At 42.9% G+C, this 18,042-nt stretch overlaps 1 protein-coding gene across 1 annotated transcript; it reads right to left on the minus strand.

Moving 5' to 3' along the window:
* Positions 1 to 2,252: 2,252 nt before the first annotated feature.
* MAEL (maelstrom spermatogenic transposon silencer) lies at positions 2,253 to 17,666 on the minus strand. Its single transcript, XM_006907830.1, has 11 exons — positions 17,579 to 17,666; positions 16,292 to 16,391; positions 15,222 to 15,377; positions 14,002 to 14,043; positions 10,369 to 10,493; positions 9,563 to 9,617; positions 9,312 to 9,453; positions 4,595 to 4,657; positions 3,697 to 3,829; positions 2,965 to 3,040; positions 2,253 to 2,440 (listed from the first exon to the last, which is right to left on the minus strand). Exons 1-11 carry the CDS (start codon positions 17,633 to 17,635, stop codon positions 2,253 to 2,255), a joined length of 1,137 nt encoding a protein of 378 aa, XP_006907892.1. The 5' UTR covers positions 17,636 to 17,666.
* Positions 17,667 to 18,042: the final 376 nt, after the last annotated feature.

The following is an 18,042-nucleotide window of genomic DNA, read 5'->3' on the forward strand; positions in this document are numbered from 1 at the left end:
CCTAACCTTGTTTTATACTTTCTTATGTTATACTTGCTAAGAATTCCAGTGCAATGTTGACTAAAAGCAGTTAACAGGGCATTTTTTGTCTTGTTCCTGATTTTAAAGAAAATGCTTTTAAAGTTTCCCCATTAAGAATAATATTTGCTGTAGAATTTTTGTAGATGATTCCCATCAGGCTTAGGAAGTTCCAATTCTATTTCTAGTTTGCTTGGATTATTTTTTTAATTACAAATGGGTGGTGAATTTTGCCAAATGCTTCTTCCCCCATCCGTTCTAATGATAACATGCTTTTCTCCCTTGAATTAATGTGACAAATGACATTTATAGATTTTCTAATGCTATATCATTTTTGCTCTCTTGAATAAACGCAGTTTGGATACAGCCTATATTTTTATATATTGGAATGAGATATTCCTTGAAAGTTTAGAAGAATTTACCTGTTAAACCATGTGGCCTGGGCATTTGAAAATTAAAGCTTCAATCTCTCTACTGCAGGAGACACGGGCTTTCTATTCCTCCTTCAGGCACTTCCGGTAAATTCTATTTTCCTAGGAATTTGCTTCTAGTTCATCTGAGTTTTCAAACTTGTTGGTGTGAAGGGTCACAGTATTCCTGCATCTCTCACCTGTGCAGGTCTGGATCGACGCCCCTTTTAATCTCTAGTAAGGTTTGTCCCTTCTTTCTTTTTCACTTGCTTCATTTCTTCGGAGTTTTTATCTATTCTATAGTCTTTCGAAGAGTCAGCTTGGGTTTCGTTAAAAACCCTTTCGTTCTTTTTCTATTTCATCGATATTAACTCCTTTTCTCCTCCTTCCTTCTACTTTTCATGGTTTATTTATTGTTCTTTTTCTAACTTAAATTTTTTATACTAAGGTATAGTTAGCACACATTATGTTAGTTTCCAATCTTTGTTCTTCTTAAAATTTCTATTTAGTTACTTCTTTTGGACCCTCTTTCCTGCTAATATAAGTATTTAAAGGTATATTTTTCTCTCTTCAACCCGATTACTGTCATGATGATTTTGAAGAGAGATAAAAGGGGTTTCAAAACTTGAATACGATTTTTAAAAAATCTATTAAAAATGCAATACATAGTTACCTTCTATGAATTGTTTCTTGTCCGAAGATCTGATGTTGGAAACATGAGGAGGCAGCAGAGTGGAGGAGGAACGAGCCTCTCGCGTCAGACAGACCTGGTTCCCATCCCCCCGTCAGGAGCTGAGTGACATGAGTCGCGTGCGTGCGTGCATGCCGTGTGTGTGTGTAAAGTGGAGGTGTCGCCTTCCTCAGAGTGGGTATGAGGATTCCACAAGATACATAAAATAGGTTCTCCGTAGTTAGCAAAAGAGAATGTTACATTAAGAAAAACCAGAGTCCACGACGGACACTGAGTGAATCTCTATAATAAGAGGGACCAGGATTTGGGGTCAAATAGACCTAAATTAGAATTCCGTCTCTGCCACTGACACGTGCGGTCTTAGCTGTAGTCCCAAGTTAAAAGGGCCACTATATCCCTCTTCCCCCTCCAGGGTTATGTAGAGCCCAGGCAGAGACCATGAGCCAGTGTACATCAGTCACAAACAGGACAAGGAAGGACCTGACTCAACGTGACATCTGCCACGTGTATGTGAAGAGCCTCACGGTCAAGTGGACCTGGAATCTGGTTACTATCTAGCCATGTGACTGGGGGAAATTACATAATCTCAGTTTGGCTTCTCAGCCTTCAAACGACTCCTTTTGCCAAAGTCAGCATATTTCAGAGACTTGAAGTAACAAAACTTTATTTTTGTTAAAGCCTAATTTTCTTAGATATTTGCAATGAAAATAGCCCACAGATTTCAAAAGAAAGGTTCTACGTGGCATAATGGGAAAAAAAGATTAACACTGTTTTAAAACCTTTCATAACAGATATTCCACACCTTTATTATGGAGGAAAAGATCATCAAAATATAACATTCCCAGAAGCAAACTCTGAAAATGTCAGTTTTGTTCTTAAACGACTCGAAACTTTAAAGGCATTCTCATTATACAGTCAGGAAGTAGAATGAGCCCTCAAGAAATAAGCAAAAAAAAGGAAAAGGAAAAAAAAAGCCAAAATCTTCTCCAACCACAATTATTTTTAATCTATGAACAAATTAAGCAGCTTTTACAGTAGTGGCATTTATCATTGATGTGATCGGTTTAACGAGAGTGTAGTCAGAAGGGAAGTTGGGCCTGTTATTTTTCCAGAAACTGGAAAAAGCACCATCATCACGATAAGGAAGAGAAAGATTTGCACTCATCTTTTTGCGACGTGTACGGCGGGAGCGCGGCCTCGCAGCCGGAGAAGCCGTGGGGCCCGCGGGGCGGACGGGAGACGCCCTCCAGCAGCCGAGTGATGCCTCTTCCCCGAACGCCGCGGCTGGCGCCGGGGCCCTTCACCCCGGACGGGTAGTCGCCTGAGAGATGGAAAATACGAGAACAGAAATGTAGCCCCTCGATCGTTCTGTCACAAGGAGCCCCCTCGGTGGACTCGCGTCCTGCTGCGGGCCGCCACCAAGCTGTGATGAAAGGGAGAACGGGACAGCGCCTCCGAGTCACGCTCCGACCCCGGCCGAGCAGGAGCCCGGCTGTTCTCAGCCCTGAAACCTAATGGGCGCCACCCAAATGGCGTGTCACCAGCTTTTAAAGTTTCCCACCTCCCCAAAGACATCAGCACGTCAAAGCTATAAAACTGTAGCTGCTACAAGAAAAACAGGTTTTATTTTAAGCGCCCTAAACAAGTCTGAAAAATCAGTTAAACTGTATCAAAGCGATACAAAAATGTACATATACAAATCATTTAAGGCGCTATCAGCAAATAAAACTACCTAAGCAATGAGACCCTGACACCCTGAAGCTAGTGTGCAGCGGCGTGTAAGCGCCACGCCCTGGGACCCCCATGTACCCGGCTGTGCATTCTTATAAAACACAAGATGCTCACCAGTGGGTGTGTTTGATCTTTGTTCCTGATTAGAAGAGTTGAAATGAGAGAATCCTGGGCTTTCAAACCTTAGCTTCTAAAATGAGGAAAAAAACAAAACAAAACAAAACCACAAAAATGCTCAGTTCTCATCAATGACTGGATCATCTACTACAATTTCGAGTTACTCTCTGAAAAATACAAACACCCATTTTCCAGTGTCTGATCGACTTCTGATGGGGATGCTGCAGGGGGTGTCTCGGTAGGGACATGGCCTGGATGCGGCAGAGGATGTGGCAGCGCACATGAACAACGCCAGCCTGAGCGCACTCCTGGCCACTGTGCCCGGTGCGGGGGCCCCTGAGTGAGCAACAACGGGGAGCGTGGGTAGTGGGGAGGTTAGACAGCTTTTAATCAAACCCCGAACTGTATCTTACACATTTTTGGAGTAGACATTTTAGTTATATCATCTACATTCAGATATTTACGTTTTGGAAAACATGTTTGTGCATTTTTTTGTATAAAGACTAATTGTCAACTTTAATTTTCTTAAAACTCTGTTAAATAGAGTGAGAAAATATAGCAGGAAGGAAAAGGGTTTTACGCAAGATGCACCTGGATGAAACACTGTTTGACGTTCCATGAAGGATTTTTGAAAAACTGTTTAAGCGGGGAGAGAGCACCCGGCTGCCGTGGGCCGGGACCACTGCCTGGGACATAAGAGACCAGGAGCTCCCGACGTTAGCTCCGCACCTGATAACGCCCGGCATCCAACACGACCATCTTGGGTGTCACACTGCTGCTGGCTTCGTAGTCCTGGAGCGGCACGTGGGCCTCTGTGAGCTGGATTCCAAAGTGAGTGGCCAGGGAGTTACTGATGCAATACCTTCGAAAGGAAGGCAGAGAGGCCCCTTACCAGAATCCCATCCAGTCCACTCTGAAAGCATTCATCCTCTAAAGCGTTCACGTAAACAGCGTGTGAGAGCTACTGCTTAAGACTCGGGAAAAAGAAATTTAGAGCTGCTGAGAAGAAACAGTAAAGGCAGCAAGACATATAAAACTGGTCACTCTTGCTATTTTTACTCCAGTATTCTTATATCTTTTTAACTCTCAATACTCTGATTACCAGATACAATTTCAAGTTCATCGTAAGGGACTACATATGAGAATAAAGATCACCACAATTCTCAAAAGTTTAAGGCAGCACCAGAGTGAGGCTTCTCTACCCTCGGAGCCAACTATCGCCAGCCCTGCCGAGGGGCCACCAGGGCACCCAGAGGTCCGAGGCTCCAGGTGCTTTCACGACAAGCAGGGTAGAAAAGGGTCTAGGGGCTTTGAGCGTCTTCACAAGAAGCGCCGCCTTTAATGACAGCAGCGCGTTTCACGCTCCGGGGCAGGCTGGGAGGGAAACGTCACTAAATTTCCTGAAGGTTCGCCCAAATCACGCAGGTGGTGACTATGCCAGACAGGTACTGACGTGGGAAGAGTAACAGAAGTAACATGGGGGAAAAAAACCCACTGTGTTTTAAAAGGGAATTGTGAGAAGAGAGGTGAACAGTGATTCACCCCAATCGCCAAAGCAACGGCAAGCAAAATGGCGACGGCCTCGATGGCGAACGGGGCTTTATGGGGACTCCGCGCTCTCACTTACGCGATCTTCTTGCAAACGGCCAGAGCGCAGAAGAGAATATCGTTTTCTTCATGCCACTTGCACCTGTATGAAAAAAGGACTTTAATATCTAGGTCTAACCAAAGTAGTGCAGTTTAAAAGTTTCTATTTGCCGCGCTTCTAACTTAGCCAGTCGACATCTTTCAGGAAAAACTGACACGGTTACTTGAAGATGAAGGTTTCTAATTTAACGCATTCAAAAAAAGATTTTTTAAAAAATGGATTTTTACGTTACTTCCTTTGCTGCAAATTCACAGTGCTATGCAAACCACATACAACCGTAACAGGTAAGTGTTACCTTGAAGTACAATGAGTGTCCCAGACACATTAGTGACTCATCCAGCAAACTTCACCAGCACTGCTCTAGGCAGGAGGGACCCAGCACTGAATGACACACATGCTTATCCACACGAAACTGACTTTCTAGTGCGGAAGTTCAAAAACTACTACGTAGGATAATGGTTAAGATGATGACACGTTCTGAGGAGGTGGCGGCACAGACCAGCATGACGGCATGAAACGCTGGGGGGTGATGGTTTGGGCGAGGCGGCAGGAGAGGCCACACTCGGAAGTGTGTGAGCAGAGAGTCAGAGGCGATGCGACGTGCGTGTCTGCCAGAGTCACTGCCACCGGGTCTGTCCCCAGAGCGCACAGTCCGAGACACTCAGAACAGCAGTGTCTGCGCAGGGCAGAGCTCGCCCCCTTACCAACGCGCTAAACTGCGACATGTAAAAACGCCAGTTACCTGCACTTAATGGAAGTCATTTAACTGAGTAGAAGACTATCTAAAACAAGATTAACAATTTTTCCCACTGCTTTTCCAAAAGATGATTCAATAAATGATTCAAAAACTCAACTGAATTAAAAAAAAAAAAAACTATTCTGAAGTAGCATCAAAATACAAAACTGCACCCCTTAAATCTACCATTGCTGGGGCTCCCAGTTCGAAATGCGTGACTTACCTCCTCCTGCTCCCCAAACCCATCGAGATGAGAAGGAACAAGAACACATGTCCAGAATGAAAAGAACACAGGAAGAGGCCTCCATGAAAGACTTTAACAAATCTGCAGGACACAGGAAGTAGCTGGAGTGGTAACTGGTGACGCTTCACAGAAGTAGTCACAGCCTTCAGAGGTCGGGAGAGGCTGCACGAGAGAACGCCACCTGCCTGTGGGGACTCTGGTGCTGTCCACTGCACAGCATGTCCCTGGGCGGGGATAAGACTCAAGGCTGAGCTTCTTCAGTGCAAACCCCATGTACACGAGCTGCTCTTGCACGAGGCGGCAGCACGAGGGGGTGCCAGGGCCGGGGGTGAAGCCTGCGGCACCCCACGCCCAGGCTTCTGCTTCAGGGCCCCGTCTAGCTCCCTTGTCCGCCGTCCCCACAGCAGAGCCTCAGGAGTCGATTATCCCCACTGAATGATACGGGGCCCTTACTGGGCTCTGCGGCCTCATTTCTAAACCTGAACGACCGTCACCAAGGGCGGTCAGTCAGGGAAAGCCTGCGACACAAAAAAGGTCAAGCCAGGGAGCCCATCCTCCCAGCCCGAAGGAATGAGAGTCCGGGAACGAAAGCAAACAGCGTCCGTGCCCCAGCGAGACCGTGCACGCGCTGCACGCGCTGCCAGCTTCCTCACCCTTCGACCCTCGCCAGCCATGACGGCTGTGACGATGTGTGCAACGTGACAGCAACCGCGGGCTGAGAGGTGCTGCGACCGAATGCCGTCAGCCTCTGCCTGGCCGTGCAGCATCCAGCTGGTCAGGGCTCCTGTGCCAGGTCCTCGTCTTTCTGTCCTCTGCCTGCGTGACCTCATCTGTACACCGTAAGACCCAGGAAGGCAGCACTGTAGTCACAGTGCAAAAACCCTAGAGTTTACTGACCAAACCCAGAAAGGCCTTTCTGTCCGAACATTTAAAAGCTTTCTGTGAACTCCTGGGTTAAAGAGAATTGAAACTACAGAATATTTTTTAAGTGACAAAACACTGTATGTCAATCTACGGGATGCATTGGAACTGCAATGTTTAGAAGAAAATTCCCTCTACTAAATGCTTATCAATAAAAAAAATGATGAATTAAATTCTGAGCCAAAATATGAGAAAGAGAACCACAAAGTACCAAGAAAATAAAATAACAGTCAAAATGAATGAGGAAAACAATAAAAAAAGAGCAGATCTAATAAATTAAAATCCTGTTTTGAAAAAAAAAACAAACAAAATAGGCAATGAACTAAGCTATGCTGATTTAGGAAAAATAAGCACTAACATGCAGGAAATGGTAACAGAACAATTAAAAGAAATTTTTAAAATTATAAGAGACTATTTTGCAGACTTTCCAATAAATAAATTTGGAAACCTATATAAAATATATAATTTCCTAGAGAAGTACAGGTGACCAAAATTGGTCCCATTAACAGAGACCAATTTTAGGCTAAGAAAGCCTAAGAAAATCAATTTCCCTAGAAGAAACAGTTATCACGGAACTGCCCTGCAAACATTCACCAGTCCGGATAAGTACAATCTGTGTGAGGAAAATTTCAAAGCAGACTTGAAAGACCCAAAAGTAGATCAAAACAATGAAACGACACCTCTTGTCTTTGGATGAAATTCAACATTAAAGAGATTTCAGTTCTCTCCAAGGTCATGATACATTCAATGCGATCTAAGGAGCTTTCCTATGGAACTACACTGCAGTGAGTGATTCCTGTGAACATCTTTTGTCTGAACCGTGTCCACGCATTACGCTTTCAAATGATAAGTCAACGAGGACGGGAAAACCAAAACGTGATAAAACTAGCAAATGGACATAACTGTATTTCAGATGATAATTTAACCACACTGAAGGAGGAGATAAAAATAACACAGTCCAAATACCTTTTGAACAAGCTATTTTATTTACTATCAGCCCAAAATACAACTGAAAGCGAATTCTGAGCTGTAGTTAACACGTCTATTTCAGTGGTGTCAATAATTCCAAAATGACTTTTAATGTATCCTGGGACCGAGCAAACCTGTAAAACACCGAGTGCCAAGTTTTTCACTCGGAGAAGGGAGGTTCGGAACGGAGAAGTGGAAAGGGAGACCTCTGAGGCGGGGGGCTGGGCTGCACGCAGGTCTGGCATACACATCCGCGGGCGGCAGCCCGACCTGCTATCCGAGGACGTGCACGCAGGCTGTGCGCCCACGATCTCCACGCTCTCCCCACCGACGGGACTGGCACCCACGCTGCCCTGGCAGGGATGAGCACGCCGGCGCCCAGGGCCTGACTCCTACACACACGCACCCCTCCACCTAACGGAACCGGGGCTCCCTGCAGAAGCGGCCAGGGCAGAGCTGCAGCAGAAAGAGCCTGGGACACACGGAGCCCAGGGGCAAAGCGGCACGTGACAGGTGAGAAGGCCGCGTCCAAAGGACAGAGACTGCCGGCCATAAACGGAACAATGTGAGTGTGAGGTGGAAGCCGCAGATTAGAGCCCACCGAATAAGACAGGAGTCCACGAGGCCTCACTCACATAAACAAGTGAAAAAAATAAATAGATGGGCTAAAGGAAAAGCTTTTCTACAGCAGAATGCCAACCAACGAATGTAGAAAGAACCATCAGATTAGAAAATCCCCATTTCACAAATGTGGTAATAATAGATTCGGGCAAAAATCATCTAAAACTAGCAGATTAAAATGTAAGGAATATTACCAAATCTCAAAGTATCTCCCCACAAAACATTAACTATGCTGTGAAAACCGTTAGCTTTTCAATGGAGAATTCTGGCAGACGCGGCCTTAAGCAAGAGGCCCGACTACCAGCGACTGGACAGACCGGCGTATGCCTGCAGGTGTGACCCAACAAGGGGACATCGCAGCGGTGTCACTCCTGCCAAAAAGACACGACCTCAAGTTGGTCATGAGGAAACAGAGACACTCGAACTGAGAAGGTTCCGCACAGCGGCTGGCCATGTTCTTCATAAACGGCGAAGCCACGAAGGCCAAAGTGGGGCTGAGGAGGCGGCCCGAAGGTGCAGAGCGCCTGATGCGGCACGTCACCCTTTGCTATGAGACATTATCGGGACAACTAGCAGCATGTGAACATGACCTTCAGGTTAGATGACAGCACTGTATCAGCAGCAGCATCCCGTTTCGATAATCGTGCTGTGGTAATATAAAAATGTTCTTGTTCTTAGGAAAATATCGATATTTAGGGGTAAAAAGCCATCACTAACAGCGACTTACTCTCAAGTGGTATATATACTTGAGAGAGCGATTAAAGAAAAGTATTAAAATGTTAACAATGACGAAATCTGAGACATTGGTAGGTAGAACTTTTTCCTACTATTCTTGCAACTTTTCTCTAAGCCTGAAATTATTTCCAAAAGTACTCCTAATTTTTTTCACTTACCTATTTCTTATAAGAATTCTATGTAATAAAACATGTCTTAAATAAACGTAAAATATTCTTTCCCCAGTAATTTATCACTCAGAAATTTTAAGTGATAAAACACTGTGTCACTTAAATTTGTAGTTTTTTCTGTTTTTAGTGGTAAAGTAATGATGTATCTTACGATCAATGGATTCTTACATTTACGGAAATACAATCATTCCAGGGTTCTATAAGAAAATACTGCCTAGAAAAGCAAAAATTAACGCTACCGTATTTTTTCAGTTCAGAAAAGAAGTTGAAATCACTCCATCACAAAACCGCTCTGAATACCTCGTGTTGCTAGAATAATCCCACATGGCCACGTCGAGGAGGCTCCGGACCCAGGTCTTCGAGGGCTCCTTGAGGAATCTTTGCTGGTAGATTCCCACAACAAGGTCTTCGACAGTGAGCAGCTCTAGATCGTGCCTGATTTCTGTCATTGGTGAACAGAAAACACAGCGCGTATGAACTTAGGTATGCAGGCTACGCCCCTCAAAGGGTAAACAAAAGCAGACATTATAACGGGACCGAGTTCTACTCACCCGACGCCTTTGCCATGTGCTTCAGACACCAGTTAACTCTGGCTCTGTCGTCAGACTGGGGAAGAGACAAAAGCTGACTTGCATTTTCTCTTACCTTGAGTTACTTTTAATTAATGCTGTCTTTTCAAACTCGGGGGGGAGGCAGGTAAGAAATGGGGGTGGCGTGAAGGGAGAGACTGAAGAGTTGTGACAACTGAATGACAACTATAAAGGAGCAACATATATTAAGAAAAGACTACTGCTATTAATAACCAGCTACATTTATAAATGATGTTACATACTTTATGAAAACCAAGTGAGACTTAGGTAGGCAAATGAAGAAACCAATGTTCAGAAAAAGATAATCTATTCATGGTTATGCTAATAAAGTGAGGTTAAAATCCAATTTTTCAACTCCTAGCCTAGAAAGATTTAGACAAAATAACAAAGTCTCTCTGAAGACTATAAAAAAGGAGAGTTAAGGGACCGCTGTAGAAACATTCTTGAGTAAATGATAATCCTGCTTAGGCTAAGTATACAGACTAGAACACGTATTCTTCTGGGTAAAAAAATATTGAAGATATTTTAGAAGGAGAAAATAAAAACATGACATCTACCAAAGCAGAAATACGTTTGGCTTTTGCCGTCTTCGAAATCTTTCCACTATCAGAGAAATTTAGAAGGCATTACATCTCATTATGTTCAAAACAATTCACGATGGAGACATTTTCATACATACACACAGTTAATACACAGGGAAAAGTTCTTTCTCTGGGTGCCTTTTGTGGCTCTTTTGACATCTACACGACTACTTTAGCAGAAATCACCTTGCAGTAGATGGGTGGCCAGTTCCCTGGGTTTGGATGAATAAACCTATAAAGGTTTTGTAACACAGTTGCTTGGTCACATCCAGATTCAAAGTTCGAAATAGGAATCTTGTGACTAGAATCACCTGAAGGAAATAAAAAGAAGGCGGGACTAAGACCAACATCACGGAGCAGGTACAGAGGCAGGAACACAGGAAGAGGGTGGTGGGAAACTCGCACGTGAACACACACTTGTGCCAAGCCTGGCTGTGGTTACTTGACATATCTTACCCCATGATCTTAGGAGGCAGGTGGCGTCCGCATATTAGGGAAGAGACAACTGAGAATCACAGAAGTTAGTAGTCTACCCTAATTACCTTATCTGCGGTATGCTTTCCACGGTTTCTTACCCATGTCAACTGTGGTCCAAAAACATTAAATGGAAAATTCCCCAAATAAACAATTCGTAAGATTTAAATTGCACACCATTCTGAGTAGTGTGATGAAATCTCGCAATGTCCTGCTCTATCCCACCCAGGCCACGACAATCCCTTTGTCCAACGTGCCCATGTTGTATACATTACCCGCCTCTTTGTCACTTAGTAGTCTAGGTTATCAGACAGTCGCAATATCACAGTACTTGTGTTCAAGTCACTCTTGTTTTACTTAATAATGGCCCCTAAATGCAAGAGTAGTGATGCTGGCAATTTGGATATGCCAAAGAGAAGCCATAAAGTGCTTCAAGTAAAAAGGTAAAAGCCCTTGACCTAAGGAAAGAGAAATTCGCACGCTGTGGTAAGATCTGTCATAGGGACGCTTCTCTCCATGAAATTGTAAAGAAAGAAAAAACCATGAAGGGTCTGAGTACAGCATGATATTTTGAGAGACCACAGTCACGTAACTATTATAATTGTTCTATTTTTTTATTGTTCATCTCACTGTACCTAATTTATAAATTAAACTTTATCATGGGCCTGTATGTACAGACGAAAACAGTGTACATAGGGTTCGGTACTATCGTGCTTTCAGGCCTCCACTGGGGGTCTTGGGATGGATCCCCCTCGGATGAGGGCCTAATGTCGTAAGTTAATAGTTGGTGAAAGGTGGAGTCAGGACTCAAACCCAGGTTTGTTAAGTGACCGAGCCTATAGTGTTTACACTATCTCCGTGCTGCCTTTCGTGAATGTTTTACTAATAAGGCTGGAGAACTCAATCGTAATGACTGCTTTTAAAAAGGTTGTATGATGAGGAGATCTACTTCCAGCAAAAAAATGGACCAAGTAACTCAGACCAAGCTTCCCACAAATATTGTCAATGCTTGAGGGTATCAAGAGCACGTAGCAAGGACTTAATAGATCGGGATGCAGGTGCATAAAGAGGCCCAGAGAGGTGAGCCTAGCTTTGGGGGCAGTCTTCCCGCCTGGAGTCTGGTGCCAGGTTAGGGGAGGAAGCTGGCTGGCTGAGAAGTGTGCTTCTGACAGCTTTTGAGACCTGTTGTGCTAGGCCCCAGGTGTCTAGAAAAAGCAAACAGAAATCCTCTGTGGAGGAAAGGATCATTGTTATACGCTGCAAATTATTTTGAAAACATTTTTTCCCAAACACTCTATGAATAATCAGGTACATAAAGAAAAAAGAATGAGACCCAAAACAAAGCTGGTAGAAAGAGATCCAAAAATACTCCAGATGCTAAAGTTATTGGACACAGATTTTAAACAATCATGCTTATATTTAAAGAAATCAAGTTATAAATTTCCGCATAAAATTGGAAACTATATAAAGGATACAGGAAGAGCTCAGCTTCTGATGACAGACTAGGGAAAAGCTGAACAAATAAACACCTGCTTGAAAGCTCTGAAGAGATAAAAATGCAGTGAGAAAATATGGGTCCAAAATCTTGAAAAGGAAGAAATCTGACGCTGAAATCTGAATCTGACGCTGGGTTCACTGATAACTTGGGCATCTCCCAATTCTAGAGGAGGAGATGGAGAGGCTAAGAAACAGAGCAGGCTTCAAAAGACTCAGAGCTAGTATGAACTGAAAATATTATTCCAGGAATACTGTATGTATAAAAAGTTTGTAATGAAAAATATTCAATTGTCTTCTGGCTTCCACTGTTTATGCTGCGCAGTCAATTATAAATTTTACTGATGATCTTTTGATGGTAATCTGTCCACTTTCCTCCCATTTTCGGTAAAGATCAACTAGAAACAGATAAACTGGATTAAGGCCATCTGAGATGGCTAGCGACTCCAGCTTTCTGCCAAGAGCAACGTCTTCTTTGGAGAGATATACAAGTGTTTATATGAGCTGCTCTGCACTCATATAAATAGACACATGAAGAGATCTGATAATTTAACTAGACATCAAGATAACCTACAGACTATAAAAATAGACCCAAGAAGAAAATCCTTGTATCAGTTACCAGACATGAGACTTCAAAATAACAAGGCTTGTTATGTTCAGGGAAATAAAAAATACTGATACTTTCAGCAGAACCACAAAAAAGAACCAGATATAGATCTAAAGACTGAAAACACATTCCTTAGGACAACAAAATAACCTCAAGAACAAAATAACTCTGCCTTCGACATGAATGCACAAAGATCATGAAGATAGTCTTCATTTCTTCTAGTCTTCAGTGTTATTTTTTATATCCAAGTCTTTACCCCACCTGGAACTGACTCGTATATTGTGTGAGGCAGAGATTCAGTTTAGCTCCCCGCCCCCACCCCAATTTTGCCCTGTGGATAATCAGTTGCCTCAGCTTCGCTTATTAAATAATTAATTTATTCTCCATATGTAGTACCACCTGTATCATCATAATACATGAGTCTTTTTGGTATCTAACCTGTTCTACTGATCTGCTTGTTTTTTGGGGTGTCCACATCATACTGTTTATAGAAAAACTCAAAGGATATAACCAAAAATGAATCTAAAATATTTACTTACAAAGAACAGCATTATAAGTATTACGAAAAAAATTTACTTATAAAGAACAGCATTATAAGTATTACAAAATAGGCAGATTTGAAAAATGTATTTCTAATTTCAAACATTCTACAGTCTAAGAAATATTTTTCAAACAATATTTTTATGTAAATTTTAAAATAAACCTATTATGATAATTTTCATTTTAGTCAAAGCTAGTTTCTAGAAAAGTTCAGTTCAAGAACTTATGTACACACAGTAGTATCCTGTGGTTGCAAAATATTTAAAATGAAAACCTGATCTCTGTATCTAAAAAATTCAGAGCTCCTTTGTTTAACGCTATCATTCTGTCTTTTTTGAAGCATCATTTTTTTCTTAATTTTGAATGCATATTCCTATAAATGGCCCTAAATCTAGATAATCTGATACCTCTTAAAAGACTTAAGTACCTGGCCAGTAAAAGCAGCTGATCTTGAGGCCAAAGGATACATACGGAAAATAAAACCATAATCCCCATAAAGGAGAAGGGACATTATCCTGTAAGTCTATATAACCTTAAAGTTTTTAAGGGGCATATGCGCCGTCTACCACATCTATCAAAATTCTCCAACAATTAAGGTTATTCTCCCTCCAACTTATGCTTTATGCGTTTGTTTAAAGCAGTACGTCTTAATGAGGAACGCACACATTCAATATCTATAATCTACTCCACTCCTTTATACTTACTTGCAGCCTGACAATGAAACCGAAATCCTCGTGGAATTTCACCTATAACGCAAAATATTTTGTTGAGAGAAGCAGAAATATGGAAGATCTCTGGTTATCCCATATTAACATTCCACAGGACGACTGAGTCCTAACATAGGTAGGTAACTGCTATTGCTACGTGAAAACACAGAATATTAAACCCTCAGCGTTTTTTTAACCAAAGGTATAATGACTGTCAAAAGGAATCTGGTATGTTGTCTAAGCTTCTTTAAAAAGCACGTTATTACTGACAAGGAAAGAAATACTGGGTAAAGGAAACCTGGCTAAAGGACTCTTAGGTGGGGTCATGATGGCTTCATGAGTTCGCGGAGCTTTTGACAGAGCAAGGTACATGGTGTATGCATTTCTCAGAGGAAAAAGTCTCCAAATTCTATCTTTCTAATGATTTACGACCATATGAAAAAACAGGCATTTGCCTTGTTCTAAGCAGCAACTGCTATAAGTGTGAGTGGATGATTAGCTGTCCTGCCATCTAAAAACAAGGAAAAGTGCTGTCTTAATGAGTTTTAAAGCAACGGACAAAACTAAAGATGTTCTTCTTTCCCCAACCTCTTCTCCTTACTCTTCTCCCGACATGTATCTCCTGCTGACCTTTAAAGGTGCAGTGTTCCCTTAACTACTGTCTACCTTCTTGGGAACTGAATGGAATCCCACGTCTTTGTAACCAATCGCTTTCCACAGGAAACAGATAACCAAGAACATCCGGGAGCCTACTGAGGACGAGGCCGCGTCCACACCTCTCCAACAGGTATGAGCCCACTCTACAGATGAGCTAATAGGTTCAGGAAGGTTAAGTACTTTGCTCAAGGTTTCAAAGCAGCAGCGGGTTAAAAAACAGTGACTGCTGAGGTGAAGAAATTCTTGAAGGGCCAAGGCATAAAAAGCTTCTAGAAAATTCCAGCATGTAAAGCCGCAGGCAAGCAAATAGCAGCCTGCAAGTTTCCAGGCAGTCTAGCCACCCAACTCTAATGCTTGCTTGAGGTTGAAAGTCTAACCCAAAAACCCTGTGTCAACATCTGATTCTTAACAGTTTTTCAACCAATTATTATGAAGTCTTGTTACATTTTAAGAACTCAGCTGTGCATCAGCTTTTAAGAAAACGACTACTGTTATCAAATACGGCTGAGATAAAAAACATACTTTTTAAGATCTAGTAAACACTTTATCCAGCTACTTACCAGGATTTATAAAACTGTGGAAATCTGCCATAATACCTTCTTGGAGAGAATATTTAACACAGCCTATTTCGCAAGGGAGGAAGCGCTGTTCACAATGAGGAGGCAGCTCGCCATGGCTAAAAATGTTCAAAAAATAAAAAATGCCTCCAAGGAGAGCTGGGAAAAAAATCATAAGACAACATGAACAGATGAGCATCTTAAACTGACCCTTTCTACAAAAGCAAAAGTTTTAGAACCATTTGCCACGTGTTCCTATATTCGTGAGCTGGAAAAGAGAAAACTAATCAGCCGTAATGGATAAACTAATCAAACTTTTTACAATTACACTTATCAAGGATTAAAGTAGTTAAGTACTCTTTGCATGAAGCAACAAAATTATTCAAACTGGCAGCCCACTCTATAAAATTTAGCTATATACAAGTCCTGAATCCCTGGAATGACTTAAGGAAAATTGTGACCCACATTCAACAGATATGAGCATTTGAGAAATATAGGCAAGTAGAATCAGTGTGGAAAAACTCTGTGATATAAGCTACAGACAATTTAGTTTGCCTTTTACTTTTTAACGATATACACAAGACCACCTACAGAGTCTCTAAAGGAAGAAAGGGATGTGAGGGTGTGAGGAGGGTCTTATTTACCAGGATCAGTCACATTTAAAACTGTTAAAGGTTTTCAGAACACAATTAACAAAATCAGCCAGAATGGAATAGCAAAGGCTCATATTAGCGATGTTCTTTTAAGAAACTACTTCAATAATTCATCTTTACCTTTATAACTTAAACGTATTTAAATGTCTAGCTACAAACACTTAAATCGATATGTTTAATAACATGTGAAAAGTGGTAGAAACCAAAGGACCAGATTTTTGTAAAAATACTCTCCAGTGCTAATTCAACAGATGCAAATTCCCTGATCTCCTACAACTTAGCGCCATCATACTTGAACACCTGTAGTCAATTACTTTGCAATGTAGGATCAAAATTAGCAACACATGTTTACTGACCAATGTATCGTAGTGTCTGGGGGACCCAAATTTACCTAAGCAAAACCTTTTAGGATTACTCTACCTTGATCATTTTTCAGAGACAAGCTTGTCATATCCGGGGGTGAAACATTCTGCTTTGGTACCAGCATGTGTGGCTTCCTCAGTGGGGTGGAAACAGGTTTCTGAAGAGGAAGAGAATAATTGACCACATACTTAAACTCTTAAATTTAGCAAAATAGCTGCAAAACAGCCCCGAGATTGCTTCAGTAACCTCTCCAGGCCAATGAACCCAACGAGTAAATACACAGAAATCTGTCAATGACACCAACACCAAAAAACAGACAACGGCAAAAATCTATCAATATTCTGAATCAAAAGGTGAGCGGTAAACAACCAATTCAACTACTGCTGAAAGCCATTTGCCCACTACTGATAATCTAAAGTAATCCTGAATCACATATTATGTGCCAGTCCAAAGGAACATCATTTACCAAAGTACTCTGATATTTTTTACTTAAAGTAAAAACCAGATCACCTTAATCCCAAGTCTCAATGAGGTATATAAACAACATGGCTTACATTTTGAAGGGAAATGTCTTAAGAAATTGCAGTAAGTAAAAGGGGAAAAAAAAAATCAAGGCTTACAAGTATAATGAAGTACAAATTCAACTGATTAGAGCTTCTACTCAAACGGAAACCCTCGAAACAAAAATCTCTCAAACTTAAAACAAGCAAAGCTCTCTTGAATTTCAATCCAAACTTGACAGTTTAAGATAAGAATGAAATTTCACTCTGTAAGAATGAAAAACAGCGAGAGCGAAAAAACGCCACGATTACCCTGCATTTCCTTGATACAAATCAACAAGAAAACTTTATTTCGCATTTTTAACCTTCTACTACACAAAAATTTACCCTAATACATTTTATTCAACTCTTGCCTATGAAGCGCACAAATATTCACCAACATCTGCAAGTCCTGTTACGTCACAATTTAAACACAGCAGCTGGCATGGTTCTGGGTGTCACTTAAAGAGAGAGACTGGTCCACACTACTTTTAAACATCTGAAAAAGGTTCTTTTATCATTAAAAACAAAAAAAAAAGTTGAAAGACATCCTCGGAGGTCTTCTAGCTACTACAAACCCTAAACGCCACCACTCCCGTGGCTGCAGGCTTCCAGTGGGGTTTTCCTGGGCTTCGCAGCCACAGGACAGCGCCATGTGCCCCAGTTACGGGGCCTGCGGGCTGACCCCGGGAGAAACACGAACCCCGCCTCTGTACCAACCCGAAGCGCCGGCCGTCCGCGCTCGGCGTCCCCATCCCCGGGCCCAGCATTTGCCAAACGAGCCCGAGCGCCGGGCGGCCTTTACCTGCTTCTCCAAAGGCCCCGCGTCCTTCCCTTGGGCGGCCCTCCACTCTCGAGCCATGTCTGCGTACTTCTCCTTCTCTTCCTCCCTCAGGAGCTTGGGGACATCGAAGGGGGGGGACGAGAGAGAGGCGGCCGTGAGGCCCGAGAGCCCTGGCCCCGTGGGCAGGTGCTTGGACATCCCAGGGCGGCGGTTCCGGCGTCGGTTTGCCCGGCGGGGCACGGGGGGCTGCCTCTCCCCGTGGCAGGGGCCGCAGCCATGTCTGCGTACTTCTCCTTCTCTTCCTCCCTCAGGAGCTTGGGGACATCGAAGGGGGGGGACGAGAGAGAGGCGGCCGTGAGGCCCGAGAGCCCTGGCCCCGTGGGCAGGTGCTTGGACATCCCAGGGCGGCGGTTCCGGCGTCGGTTTGCCCGGCGGGGCACGGGGGGCTGCCTCTCCCCGTGGCAGGGGCCGCGGGGTCACAGGGG

This window comes from Pteropus alecto, unplaced genomic scaffold (assembly GCF_000325575.1).
Source record: "Pteropus alecto unplaced genomic scaffold, ASM32557v1 scaffold101, whole genome shotgun sequence".
In the NCBI taxonomy this organism is placed as follows: domain Eukaryota; kingdom Metazoa; phylum Chordata; class Mammalia; order Chiroptera; family Pteropodidae; genus Pteropus; species Pteropus alecto.